This window comes from Scyliorhinus canicula, chromosome 10, assembly GCF_902713615.1.
Source record: "Scyliorhinus canicula chromosome 10, sScyCan1.1, whole genome shotgun sequence".
Classification (NCBI taxonomy): domain Eukaryota; kingdom Metazoa; phylum Chordata; class Chondrichthyes; order Carcharhiniformes; family Scyliorhinidae; genus Scyliorhinus; species Scyliorhinus canicula.
Genome location: NC_052155.1, coordinates 78,488,511 through 78,501,988, shown reverse-complemented (window position 1 = coordinate 78,501,988; position 13,478 = coordinate 78,488,511). Strand labels below are relative to the sequence as shown.

The 13,478-nt window shown below is 46.2% G+C and overlaps 1 protein-coding gene across 2 annotated transcripts in view; it reads right to left on the bottom strand.

Annotated features, from left to right (window-relative positions):
- Window positions 1-13,478, bottom strand: part of usp14 (ubiquitin specific peptidase 14 (tRNA-guanine transglycosylase)) — a 53,770-nt gene that overhangs the window by 24,373 nt on the left and 15,919 nt on the right. For both annotated transcript variants that reach the window (XM_038809215.1, XM_038809216.1), the window contains 3 exons: window positions 5,038-5,142; window positions 3,460-3,563; window positions 2,081-2,139 (listed from right to left, as the gene is read on the bottom strand). In XM_038809215.1, coding sequence (XP_038665143.1) covers window positions 2,081-2,139; window positions 3,460-3,563; window positions 5,038-5,142 — 268 coding nt within the window. The remainder of the gene's footprint in view (window positions 1-2,080; window positions 2,140-3,459; window positions 3,564-5,037; window positions 5,143-13,478) is intronic.

Here is a 13,478-nt window from a genome sequence, read left to right as displayed (position 1 = left end):
ACTCTAAGGGTTGAAGGGGGCGGGGCTGGAGCTGGAAAGCGCGGGCTTTTCTCTCGCGCTGGGAGGGGAATGGGGAGGATGAGAGCCTGCTGGTGGATCGGGGGGGGGGGGGTCAATGGAGTGGCGAGAATGGCCGGGGTCAGCAGGAGTCGGCTGACTTACAGGAGTGCAATGGGGGAGCAATGCAGCTAGGGGGGGGGGGGGGGGGACCTAGCTTTGGGAGGGGTTGGGGGGGGGTTGCTGCTGGAATGGCCACGGGGGAGCTGGAGGTGGTAGAGGAGGTCGGGGCGGGGGTCTACCGCTGTGGGGAAAAGGTCGTGCGGGGGACGTGGGCACGTGGCTGGCCTAGGAAGGGCTATGGCTAGTCGGCGGGGGAGGGGGGGGGTCGAGTAGCCCCCTGATCCGGCTGATAACCTGGAATGTAAGAGGATTGAATGGGCCGGTCAAGCGGGCCCGGGTGTTCGCGCACCTGAAGGCGGATGTGGCCATGCTTGAGGAGACGCACCTAAGGGTAGCGGATCAGGTAAGGCTGAGAAAGGGGTGGGTAGGGCAGGTGTTTCATTCGGGTTTGGATGCAAACAAAATCGGGGGGTGGCGATCTTGGTGGGGAAGAGGATGTCGTTCGAGGCGTTGAGCATTGTGGCAGACAATGACGGTAGGTATGTGATGGTAAGTGGCAAGCTGCAGGGGGAGCGGGTGGTGTTGGTCAATGTATACACCCCAGCATGCGGCGTATGCTGGGCCGGATTCTGGACCTGGAGTCAGGGGGCCTGATAATGGAGGGGGATTTCAACACGGTGCTGGACCCGGCACTGGATCGCTCTAGGTCTAGGACGGGCAGGAGGCCAGCGGCGGCCAAGGTGCTGAGGGCGTTCATGAACCAGATGGGAGGGGTGGACCCATGGAGGTTTGCGAGGCCGGGGGTCAGGGAATTTTCATTCTTCTCCCATGTCCACAAGGCCTACTCTCGGATTGACTTTTTTGTCATGAGCAGGGCGCTGATTCCGAGGGTGGACGATACGGAGTACTCGGCGATAGCCATCTCTGATCATGCGCCGCTTTGGGTGGACCTCAAGTTGGGGGAAAGAGAGGGACCAGCGCCCGCTGTGACACTTAGAGGTGGGGTTGCTGGCGTACGAGGAGGTGAGCTGGCGGGTACGGAGGTGTATAGAGAGGTACCTGGAGGCTAATGACAATGGGGAGGTGCAAGTAGGGGTGGTCTGGGAGGCGCTGAAGGTGGTGGTCAGAGGAGAGCTGATCTCCATTAGGGCACACAAGGAGAGGGGGTAGAGGAGAGAGAGGGAGAGGTTGGTGGGGGAGATGGTGAGGGTGGACAGGAGGTAGGCGGAGGCCCCGGAGGAGGGATTGCTTAGGGAGCAGCGTAGCCTCCAGGCTGAGTTCGATCTGTTGACCACCAGGAAGGCGGAGGCGCAGTGGAGGAGGGCGTATATGAATACAGAGAAAAGGCGAGCCGGTTGCTGGCGCACCAGCTTCGGAAGCGAGAGGCAGCTAGGGAGATCGGGGGAGTTAGGGATGGAAGAGGGAACACGGTGAGAAGTGCGGTGGGTATCAATGGGGTCTTCAGGGACTTCTACGAGGAACTATACCGGTCTCAGCCCCCAGGGAGGAGGGAGGAACGGGTCGCTTCCTGGACCGGCTGAGGTTTCCGAGGGTGGAGGAGGGGCAGGTGGCGGGGTTGGGGGCGCCGGTTGGGTTGGAGGAGTTGGTCAAAGGGATAGGGAACATGCAGGCGGGGAAGGCACCGGGGCCGGTTGGGTTCCTGGTTGAATTTTACAAGAGTTGATAGACAACAATCAAAAGAGTGCATTCTGATTGTTGCCTTCCACCTCAGAAGGCCAAGCTCAATGGTGAACCTTCAATGCTACCCTACGTGACAAAAAAAATTATGGCTTGGTTCTTCTTGGTCATCAAGTGTCACACAATGCACTATATTTACCCAGAGTGATCAGGAGATATATCGCGCTTTCTTGCTTTCACGTGGAGGGGGAGAACAGACAGAGATAAATTAAAGGAATTGAATTTTAACTTTTATACAAAATACCAAGACAGAACTACTCACCTGCTGTTATGTACTGTGGTGGAGTCATAGCTACTGAAGCTCTCAAGGCACCTTTAAACCTAGAAGCATTTGAAAAATAAGTGAATATTTTCAGTAAATTGGACAAACATGCACATAGATGGTACTTTTTAAGATACTTGTTAATTTGCAGCAAGAATTGCTCCTTTGCTTTCATTTGTGTTCTGGCACTGCATAACATTTTACAGGTTCTCCACTACTGATTTTTAGCATATCATATTTTACAAATATAAATTTTCATTAATGCAGGGAGCTAATGTTCTTGATTATATTTGATGGCAACCTTTTAAGTTTTATTTTTTTTATATATAAAAGATTTTCAGTAGCATCTGGATTATTTGCAATGTAATCAAATTACACCTCCATGAAACCAGTCAGCAGGGGCTGGTTTAGCACACTGGGCTAAATCGCTGGCTTTTAAAGCAGACCAGAGCAGCAAGGTTCAATTCCCGTACCAGCCTCCCCGAACAGGCGCCGGAACTAGGTGCTTTTCACAGTAACTTTATTGAAGCCTACTTGTGACAATAAGCGATTTTCATTTTTCATTTCATATAACTTATTTTGAATGATTTTAAACGCACAATATGCCACAGAACAAAATCTAATTCCCAGCTGCAAAGCACATCATAACTCACTTTTAAGTTATCAGCTAGGAAACATAATGTAAATTGCACTCCACAGCTCAATATATACAATACACTAAATACATTTTTTGCTTTCTTGTCACTTTTATAGGAGCTTTTACTTAACTTCCTCTATCTCCAAAGATGTGCATTAGGTGGACTCGCCATGCTAAACTGCCCTTAGTGTCCAAAAAGGTTAGGTGGGGTTGCTGGGTTGTGGGGACAGGGTGGAGGTGTAGACTTAGGTAGGGTGCTCTTTCCAAGGGCCGGTGCAGTCTCGATGGGGCGAATGGCCTCCTTCTGCACTGTAAATTCTATGATCTCAAAATATCTTGCAATTGAGAAAGGCATCCTAAACCACGTTAACCTGTAATTTACAGCAACAAGATGTGCAAGTGTGAACGTAAGTGACCCTGAGAAACCATCCAGACTCTTATAACCTTTTGCAACATGTGCTACTTATTTACCATTAACTGACATTTTCAGTTATTATAATTGCTTCCTTTTATTTCTTAATTTCCTCGTCAGTTTGTGTTTTGAAGTAGACCAGACTTCAAACGATATAAAACATAAAGAAGCAACATCAATCCAATTCAAATCTTTTCTAAAATAATCAGGCTACTTTATGTTGATTGTATTAAACAGTAAAAACATTTTGAAGAGGAATTCTAAAGTTACCATGTAATTGCCCACCAGCAAACTTGTAGATGTGCTAAATCTTGCTGCAAGGCCACCTACCTTTTCAGGGTTTCCCTGAGTTCAGGCACTGAACGTAGACACTGAACTGTAGCATTCATGTAGCAAGTGTTTCCGAGATTGGTGAGCCCACATGGAAGATCCATCTAGCAGCAAAAACAACTGTTTATTTACCAATAAAAGTAAAATTCAAAACAAATTAAATATTCAAAGTTTTATGGGAAAAACACATTGATCTATTAATTAACCCAGCAGTTTTTTTTAAACCATGGTTTCCTGTGATTTATGGGACTTGTGAAAATGCCCAACTTCTAATACTCTGGCCGGAGTTTTCTGGCCACTCTTGCTGGCGGGATATTTCTGTCCCGCAGACAGCGAACCCCTACCACGGGTTTCCTGGTGGTGGGGGTGCATTGAACGGAAACCCCGTCAACAGCAGTGAATCCCAATAGCAGGCCACCTCTGCCGTCACAAAACACTCCATGAGGGTGTATGGAAAATCCCACCCTCTCTTCTCCAACATTTTATAGTTAATCCTTCGCCCACCCAACATGTACTCTTACTTTAATAAATATACTAAGAAATCACAAGGGTATTTCTGGCTAGCTGCCTATTGCAATTTTGTAACAAACTATATGTCAACACAAAACTCCAATACCTCACATCCAACTCATTTTCCTAAATTCCAATATCTGCTCCAATTTTTACCTGGTTGAGCTTAAGCCTTCAGTATCAGTCAGCTAACCGTTGTTGTTCCCTACCCATTCTAAATTCATTCAACTTCTCAGTGAACGTCTGACAGTGCTAAATTGCTCAATATTCTGACCAGATTTCAAGCTCTTTTTTTGCAGCTTGCATTTATATCACTGATATTTATTGGTTAGTATGCACAGTATGCTTTTACACATTCATTAATCCAACGGTTGTCATATTAAAAATGTTGCAAATGCATATCCACCTGGTTATATCGTAGAGTTCGTGATCAGATTTCAAAGCATCAACCCATCATCTCAAAATTTCAATCAAATTCATATTTTGTGTTGTAGTCAGCTTTATAAGAATTAATCATATCCAAATAACATATTTCAGTGCAATACATAATTGCCAGGAGAATTCTTCACTCACTACATTGTATAGAACGGAGCAGTTAAAATTTGACAAATCAGAAAGCTTGCCTTTAAATGCAATTCTAATTTTCTCTATTTTTTCTACAGATATAACAGACCTTCTGAACATCCAAGATTCCAATTACATCCTTCCCTTTCTACTTCACAACACTCCGGCAGCTAGCTAACTTTAAGAGGCCAATGTAACTGATCCAATCTAAACAGAATATGATCACGCTGGAATCCATCTTCGATGGTTTCAAAAAAAGTCGAGGAGTTGCCATGTAGTCAGAACTTCAATCCATGCATAAGCATATATGTCGCTTTACATATTGTTGTTAATGTTCAGGACTAAGGCTTTGCCCTTCAACTTTCTATGCTATTGAGGCTCCAACTCTGATGTGATCCATCCTTAGCTCCCAAATGAACAGTGCACATTTAAACCACCTCATAGGTCCACCTGTAGCCCAATTATGCTATTGTGGAAATTATGCAATTCTTGAAAAATACTTACAGCTGAAGCTAGCTGCTCTTCGGTCATGTCTTCCATGAAGGTCGGACGCACAACTGGTTCTTCAGGCAATGCCTCTGCTGACCCCATCATTAGCAAGGTCATTCCCTATAAATTTTAATTACAAATATTTGTAGTTAGGCAATCTTCATATCCTAGCAGATTTATATGAAATTTTTCATGTCTGCTTTAGCAGTCACTTACATTTTATGTTGGACTACCATGGTATTTAAAATTAAGGAAACAGAAGTGAAGACATAGGAACACCATAAAGACTGGAAATAGTAAAAAGGCAAAGGATGATAAAGTAATATTAAAGTTGTATTTTAAAATCCTGAAAATTGCGGGAGGAATTAAAAACGGAGGATGAAAGGAATTATGTAATTTTAAGATCTTTAGTAAAATTAATTAGGAGCTCGATTATAAATGTCATTACAATGTAGGGAAAGAGTTTAGCTCACAGGCAAGAGTTTAGCTCACAGGGCTAATCGCTGGCTTTTAAAGCAGACCAAGCAGGCCAGCAGCACGGTTCGATTCCTGTACCAGCCTCCCCGGACAGGTGCCGGAATGTGGCGACTAGGGGCTTTTCACAGTAACTTCATTGAAGCCTACTCGTGACAATAAGCAATTTTCATTTTAAGGGCAGCACAGTAGCATTGTGGATAGCACAATGGCTTCATAGCTCCAGGGTCCCAGGTTCAATTCCGGCTTGGGTCACTGTCTGTGCAGAGTCTGCACATCCTCCCAGTGTGTGCGTGGGTTTCCTCCGGGTGCTCCGGTTTCCTCCCACAGTCCAAAGATGTGCAGGTTAGGTGGATTGGCCATGATAAATTGCCCTTAGTGTCCAAAATTGCCCTTAGTGTTGGGTGAGGTTACTGGGTTATTGAGATAGGGGTGAGGTGTTGACCTTGGGTAGGGTGCTCTTTCCAAGAGCCGGTGCAGACTCGATGGGTCGAATGGCCTCCTTCTGCACTGTAAATTCTATGATCTATGTCACAAAACATTTTATAGCCAATTAAGTACTTTTGAAGTGTGATTACTACTACAATGCAAGGAAGTGAAAGAGTGCAGCAGAGTGCATATGAAGCTCATTAGAAGCCAAAAAAAGAGGAAATCTTACAGGAACACTTTCCTTAATAATTGCAATTAATAAAAAGGAACGGTTGCAACATAGAAATAAGAGGATTGAGAATAATGCCATATTGGGGAATGTAAAATATGTATGTCGGTTAAAGGGGGTGGCCACAGTTGTTATTATGAAGATGCTTACCTGTAAATACACATGTTAATTTTTGCGTGTTTTTTTCTAATAATTTGTAATTTGTTGGATATAAATTATGAAAACTCAATAAAAAACATTTCCAATAAAATAAAATAATGGTCTATCAGAGAAAAATTCTCTTTCATGTCTGATCCTGAATTAGGACATTTTTACTTTTCAGACGATGGATAATGTGACAGTTAACTGCTAGTCTCTCCGCAGATGGGTATGGTAGCATAGTGATTGTGTTACTGGACTAATGATCCAGAGTTCAAATCCTATCACGGCAACTAGAGAATTTTAAATTCAGATAATAAATAAATCTAGAATAAAAAGCTAGTATGAGTAATGGTGACCATGCAACCACCAGATTGTAGAAAAACCCATCTGGTTCACAAATGTTCTGAAGGGAAGGAAATCATCTTTCTTTACCTGTCCTGGCCAAATGAGAGTCCAGGCTCACAGCAATATGGTTGACTGCCCTCGGAAATGTCTTGCAAGCCATTCAGTTGAGGGAAATTAAGGATGGTCAATAAACACTTGTCTTTCCAGTAATGTCCACATCCCATTAATTTTTACAATAAAAAGGATGCTATCTGATCTGAGTACTTTCACCATTCTCTTTTTATTTCAAATTTCGAGCACCTGCAATGCTTTGCTTTTTAATATATGAAGGATGATAGTTTGAAGGCAAATAGAGATTGTTTTTCTTTGTGACAGCAAAACTTTCTAAGAGGGGAAACAGAACAGGCAGTGACAAGGATGGAACCAATGGCATAAGATGCAAATTCAGAACATATTTTGAGGACAATGGAAAGGGTCACATCAGAATCAATATTCTTACTGACGGTCAAACTTAGTGGGAAGAAAACTTAATCGCAGTCATAATGATAAAGCAGAATTAAGCAAGAGTCAATGGGTCTAAAAGCCAACAATTACCCGGGTCTGTGGCCTACATCCTAGCATTTTAAATATGCAGCCAGAAAATTTTTGATTTTTCAGAATTCTAAAGTAGTACCCGCTGATTGGGAGACAGCAAATGCAATCCCATTGTACAAGAAAGCAGGAACAGAAAACAGAAAAATATAGGGCACTTAATCTGCCATCAGTAGAGATAAAATGCTAGAATCCATTATTAGAGATGTAATAACAAGGCACTTAGAAAATCATAGCACGCGTATGCAGAATCAACACGGATTTATAAAAGGGATATCATGTTTGACATATTGGTTAGAGTTTTTTGAGGATGTAACCAGTAAGGTAGATAAGGAAAAACCAGTGGGTGTAGGGTGCCAAAAACACCTATCCAGCCTAATCTTACTTTCCAGCTCTTGGTCCGTAACCGTGTTGGTTACAGCAGTCCAAGTGGATATCCAAGTATTCCCTGAAGTGTTGAGTTCTGCCTCTACCGCATTTCAGGCAGCGAGATTCAGACCTCCAACAGCCTGAGGTGAAAAAATCTCTTCTTAATTCTGCTGTAATCCTTCTGTTGCTTATTTTATATCCAAAGCCCCCCCCAGTATATCATTGCAAAAGGCAAGGCTGAATCATTTGCAACATATTCAGCCATTAAGTGTCAAGTGGATGATCCATTGCAGCCTCTTCGTCATGTATGCCAGCTTCCAGACAATTCAATTCATTCAACAACGCAATATCGAGAATCAGCGGAAGGTACTGGATGTAGCAAAAGCTACAGGATCTGACACGTCCCAGTAGTCGTATTGAAGACTTGTGCTCCAGAACCAGCCATACCCTTAGCTCAGCTGGTCCAGTATAGCTACCTGGAAGGCACTGTTGCTAAGTTTGCAGATGATACAAAGATCTGTAGAATGGACAGGTAGCACTGAGGAAGCAATGGGGCTGCAGAAGGGTTTGAACAGGCTAAGAGAATGGGCAATGAAGTGGCAGATGAAATACAATGTGGAAAAGTGTGAGGTTATACACTTTGGAAGGAGGAATTTAGGTATAGACTATTTTCAAAATGGGGAAATGCTTAGAAAATCAGAAGCACAAAGGGACTTGGGAGTTCTTGTTCACGGTTCACTTAAGGTTAATGTGCAGGTTCAGTCGGCAGTTAGGAAGGCAAATGCAAAGTTAGCATTCATGTCAAGAGGGCTAGAATACAAGACCAGGGATGTACTTCTGAGGCTGTACAAGGCTCTGGTCAGACTCCATTTGGAGTATTGTGAGCAGTTTTGGCCCCTTAGCTAAGGAATGAGTCCAGAGGAGGTTCACAAGAATGATCCCTGGAATGAACAGCTTGTCGTATGAGGAACGGTTGAGGACTCTGGGTCTGTACTCATTAAAGTTTAGAAGGACAAAGGAGGATCTTATTGAAACTTACAGGATACTGTGAGGCCTGGATAGAGTGGACGTGGAGCGGCTGTTTCCACTTGTAGGAAAAACTAGAACCAGAGGACACAATCTCAGACTAAAGGCACAATCCTTTAAAACAGGGGAGGAATTTCTTCAACCAGAGGGTGGTGAATCTGTGGAACTCTTTGCCGCAAATCAAGGAGTGTCTTTGAGACAGAGATAGATAGGTTCTTGATTAATAAGGGGATCAGCGGTTATGGGGAGAAGGCAGGAGAATGGGGATGAGAAAATAATCAGCCACGATTGAATGACAGAGCAGACTCGATAGGCCGGATGGCCTAATTCTGCTTCTATGTCTTATGGTCTTCTGCTGGCATCTATCCAACAATATCAAAAATTGCCTAGGTATGTCTTGTCCGCAAAAAGGACAAATCCAATCCGGCCTGTTACAGCCCGATTAGTTTACTGCCAATCATCAAAGTGATGTAGGGTGTCACCAACAGTACTATCAAGTGACACTTAACAAAAAATTGTCTACTTATGTAAAAGTTCTGTTTGAGAAAAACCTTAATAAAAACAAATTTTTTAAAAAGTTGCCGACTGATTCTGTTTGGGTTCGCCAGAGGCCTCGGACCAAACATGGATAAAAGAGTGAATTTCAGAGGTGCGGCAAGAATGACTGCCCTTGACATTAAGACAGCATTTGATTGGTGCAGCATGAAGGAGCCCTCGCAAAAAGAGACTCAGACTCCACACTTTATCAAAAAAAAGGCTAAATGTGCTGGACACAGCAAAGACTATGGGCCTCGACAACTACCAGCTGCAATGTTGAACACCTGTGTGCTCGAACCATTGCTAATCTGTGCCAGGACAACAACAATACTGATATCTATCCAAGAATGTGGACTGGTATCCAATTATGTATTTTCCATCAAAAACAGGACAAATCCAATAAGGCTAGTTATTGGCCTATTAGCTTACTCCCACTCAACAGCAAAGTTGCTATCAAGTGGCATTTATTCAACAATAACTTGCTCATGAATGCTCTGATTGATTTGCAATAGGTGCACTTGGTTCCAGACATCATTACAGCCTTGGTCATATCTATTTATTAAAACAGTAAAAAATATATACAAGGCCAAATGGTGCAAACACTCATTTTGTGTAGGAGAAGCAGGATATCCTCCCCTCAGTACCAATGTATGGGGAGGGGAGGGTGGATACTCTGATTATTAAAACAGTTCACAACACGTTTCTACAAAAAACAAAGGTACAAGCACTAAACTTTGCGCTGGAGAGACCAGATACCCTCGCCTCTGTACCAACAGAAGGGAAAGGAAGGTGGGTGGTGGGGAGTGAGGAGGAAGGTGGGTGGTGGGGAGTGAGGGGAAAGGAGGGTGGTGGGGAGGGAGGGTGTCGGAGTGTTGGTGAAGGGGGGGGCAATAGGGCACTGCCTGAAATGTCGACAGAAGCAGAAAAACAAAGGAACCTTCAATTATGATGTGCCAGATTCTGGGAGTTCCCAGAGGGGGGGGGTGAGGGGCGACAGTGTCAGGCACGAGTGAGACCCGCACCCCGCTACAGAGCGTCTTGTGCACCCTGCGCTCCCAACATTGGGCAGCTGACAGCCATCCTCCGGGCCCGAATCCTCCACCACACTGAGTGCGGCGGGCCAACCAACCAACTCAGGGGCTGCCTTGATCCCACCACCGGGATCATCGACAGGCGGGATCTCCTCAGGCTCCTCCCGAGGCCCCGTGCCAGCGGGAGGCGGTGGTGCAGATGCCTGCTCCGCCCCCACCGCCTGGTCACCGGAAGGCCCTGAAAATAACTCCGGAAACAGCTTTGGGCTGGTGGCCGAAGTGCCCAAAGACAGTGGTTGGGACAGAGGGTCTTCCAAACCATAACCAGAGAACATTACAGCGCAGTACAGGCCCTTTACACTATTCCCTTATCGTCCATATGCCTATCCAATGACCATTTGAATGCGTTTAGTGTTGGCGAGTCCACTACTGTTGCAGGCAGGGCATTCCACGCCCTTACTACTCTCCGAGTAAAGAACCTACCTCTGACATCTGTCCTATATCTATCTCCCCTCAATTTAAAGCTATGTCCCTTCGTGCTGGACATCACCATCCGAGGAAAAATGCTCTCAATGTCCACCCTATCTAATCCTCTGATCATCGTGTATGCCTCAATTAAGTCACCTCTTAACCTTCTTCTCTCTAACGAAAACAGCCTCAAGTCCTTCAGCCTTTCCTCATAAGATCTTCCCTCCATACCAGGCAACATCCTTGTAAATCTCCTCTGTACCCTTTCCAATGCTTCCACGTCCTTCCTTTAATGTGGCGACCAGAACTGCACGCAATACTCCAAATGCGGCCGCACCAGAGTTTTGTACAACTGCAACATGACCTCATGGCTCCGAAACTCAATTCCTCTACCAATAAAAGCTAATACACCATACGCCTTCTTAACAACCCTCTCAACCTGGGTGGCAACTTTCAGGGATCTATGTACATGAACATCGAGATCTCTCTGGCCATCCACACTACCAAGAATCTTACCATTAGCCCAGTACTCTGTCTTCCTGTTACTCCTTCCAAAATGAATCACCTCACACTTTTCTGCTTTAAACTCCATTTGCCACCTGTCAGTCCAGCTCTGCAGATTATCTATGTCCCTCTGTAACTTGTAACATTCTTCTGCACTGTCCACAACTCCACCGACTTTAGTGTCATCTGCAAATTTACTCACCCATCCTTCTGCGCCCTCCTCCAGGTCATTTATAAAAATGACAAACAGCAGCGGCCCCAAAACAGATCCTTGTGGTATACCACTAGTAACTGGACACCAGTCAGAACATTTCCCATCAACCACCACCCTTTGTCTTCTATCAGCTAGCCAATTTCTGATCCAAACTGCTAAATCACCCTGAATCCCATACCTCTGTATTTTCTGCAATAGCCTACCATGGGGAACCTTATCAAACGCTTTACTGAAATCCATGTATACCACATCAACTGCTTTACCCTCATCCACCTGTTTGGTCACCTTCTCGAAGAACTTAATGAGGTTTGTGAGACACGACCTACCCTTCACAAAACCATGTTGACTATCTCTAATCACATTATTCCTTTCCAGATGATTATACATCCTATCTCTTATAAACCTTTCCAAGACTTTGCCCACAACAGAAGTAACCAGCTAAGAACCTAAGAAGCAGGAGATTATCGCTGACCCCCTCCCCTGAGAAATTGAACAAGTCCGGGGTGCTAAATTGTACAGGGTGGAACGGGCCCTCTAGGGTCCAGTCCGACCCCGAAGTACCCGGCTTGAGGGACAGCGGCAGCTGCTGGGATTTCCTCTCTATCCCCCCCGCCTCTTTTCTTTCGGGGACTGGGCGTGACATCGATGGAAAAGAACCTGGATTGACGCCATTTGCGGGGGAGAGGGTCATACGCCGGGGAGACCTCAATATCTGGAGCTCCCTCCAGGCTGACTCCTCGTCCCTCGATACTTCTCTCCAGAATTTGTCGCTGAGACAGAGCACCCTCTGGTCCGAGATCGCGCACCTCACTACCACTACCCAGAGTGGCCCGCGCAGAAGTGTCGCTGGGCCCAGCATCTTGATGGTGAAATGTCACCGGGCTGAGGGTGTTGCTGGGTGATGGTGGTGTGAGGCATAATGGCTGCACCCGGGTCAGTAGCCAGGGGCACTGGGTCAGAAGGACCCAAACCTGACCGCTGGCGATTTGCCCTGCTGGTCGTCTTCTCAGCCTTCCGGTCACGCGGCTGTCCCCTCACCTCCACACCAGTGGAAGTAGAGGGGACGGCGGCACCATCAGCAGCAGTGTTAGAGGTGGTGCAATTTTTTCTAATATGTCCCACCTTCTTGCAGGCAAGGCACCACACGCCACCCGCAGACCAGAAGATGCGGTAGGTTTTGTCTCCAAAATTCCCTTCCAGGACCTCCTGCTGGGCCAGACAAACAAAGACCTGGCGCCGGAATGAGAAAATATGCTTGAGGGTGGGATCTTGGAGGCCGAGCGGGAGCAGTATCACCCCTGACCGTAACTCCCCCACTTGATGGAGGTGGGTGTGGAAGAGCTCCATGGGAATAAAAGGCAGGAGATTAGAGAGGATAACTCTCTCGGCACTGGCCTCCAGCGGGTCCACCGCCACGTAGATCCTGCCCTCTGTCTTTACAGAGAGTCGTGGACCGACCACTCAGCTCTCAAAAAGACGACAGCTTTGCCATACACCTTCGAGGCTGCAACTATGGCCAAAGGGCCAACAACCTCGGCCATAGCACAGACGCAGGCCTCGACTGACATGGTGGGGTGGGCGTAACACTTCACTCCAAGCTTTTGGTTCATGAGGCAAAACGGTGACCTAACCCCAGGAGCAGTGGGGAGAGTGGAGGCCACCACTCCCGCATAGGTGGCTGTGGAGGGCCCCACCACTGGCGTAGGCAGCGTTGTTGCCATCCCGGTCAGTGGTGGACGACAGGGGAGAAAGGGACAGAGTAACTGAAGGGGAGGAGAGGCGGGCACAGGAGGATGGGGCACAGACCACAGTGTGTCCCGAGTACAAGGGAAGGAAGGGGAGGGAGGAGCAAGAAGTTAAGGCACAAAAGGACAGGCCGGTGCTGAGGAAAGTCTTGCGGGCTGGTCCCCCAAAAGGTCTTCAATCCAGCAGCGGGTGGGTGGGGGACAGGGTCTTCAGCCCAGCAAGGGCCCAGCAAAACAGTTCACAGATATTATCCCGTCTCGGAGTTATCGGCAGATGAAAACAGGATAAAATCCAGTTGCACCAACCTTCTTCTCCACTTTGACCCCTTCCAAGTGTTGCAGCAGCCTCCTGT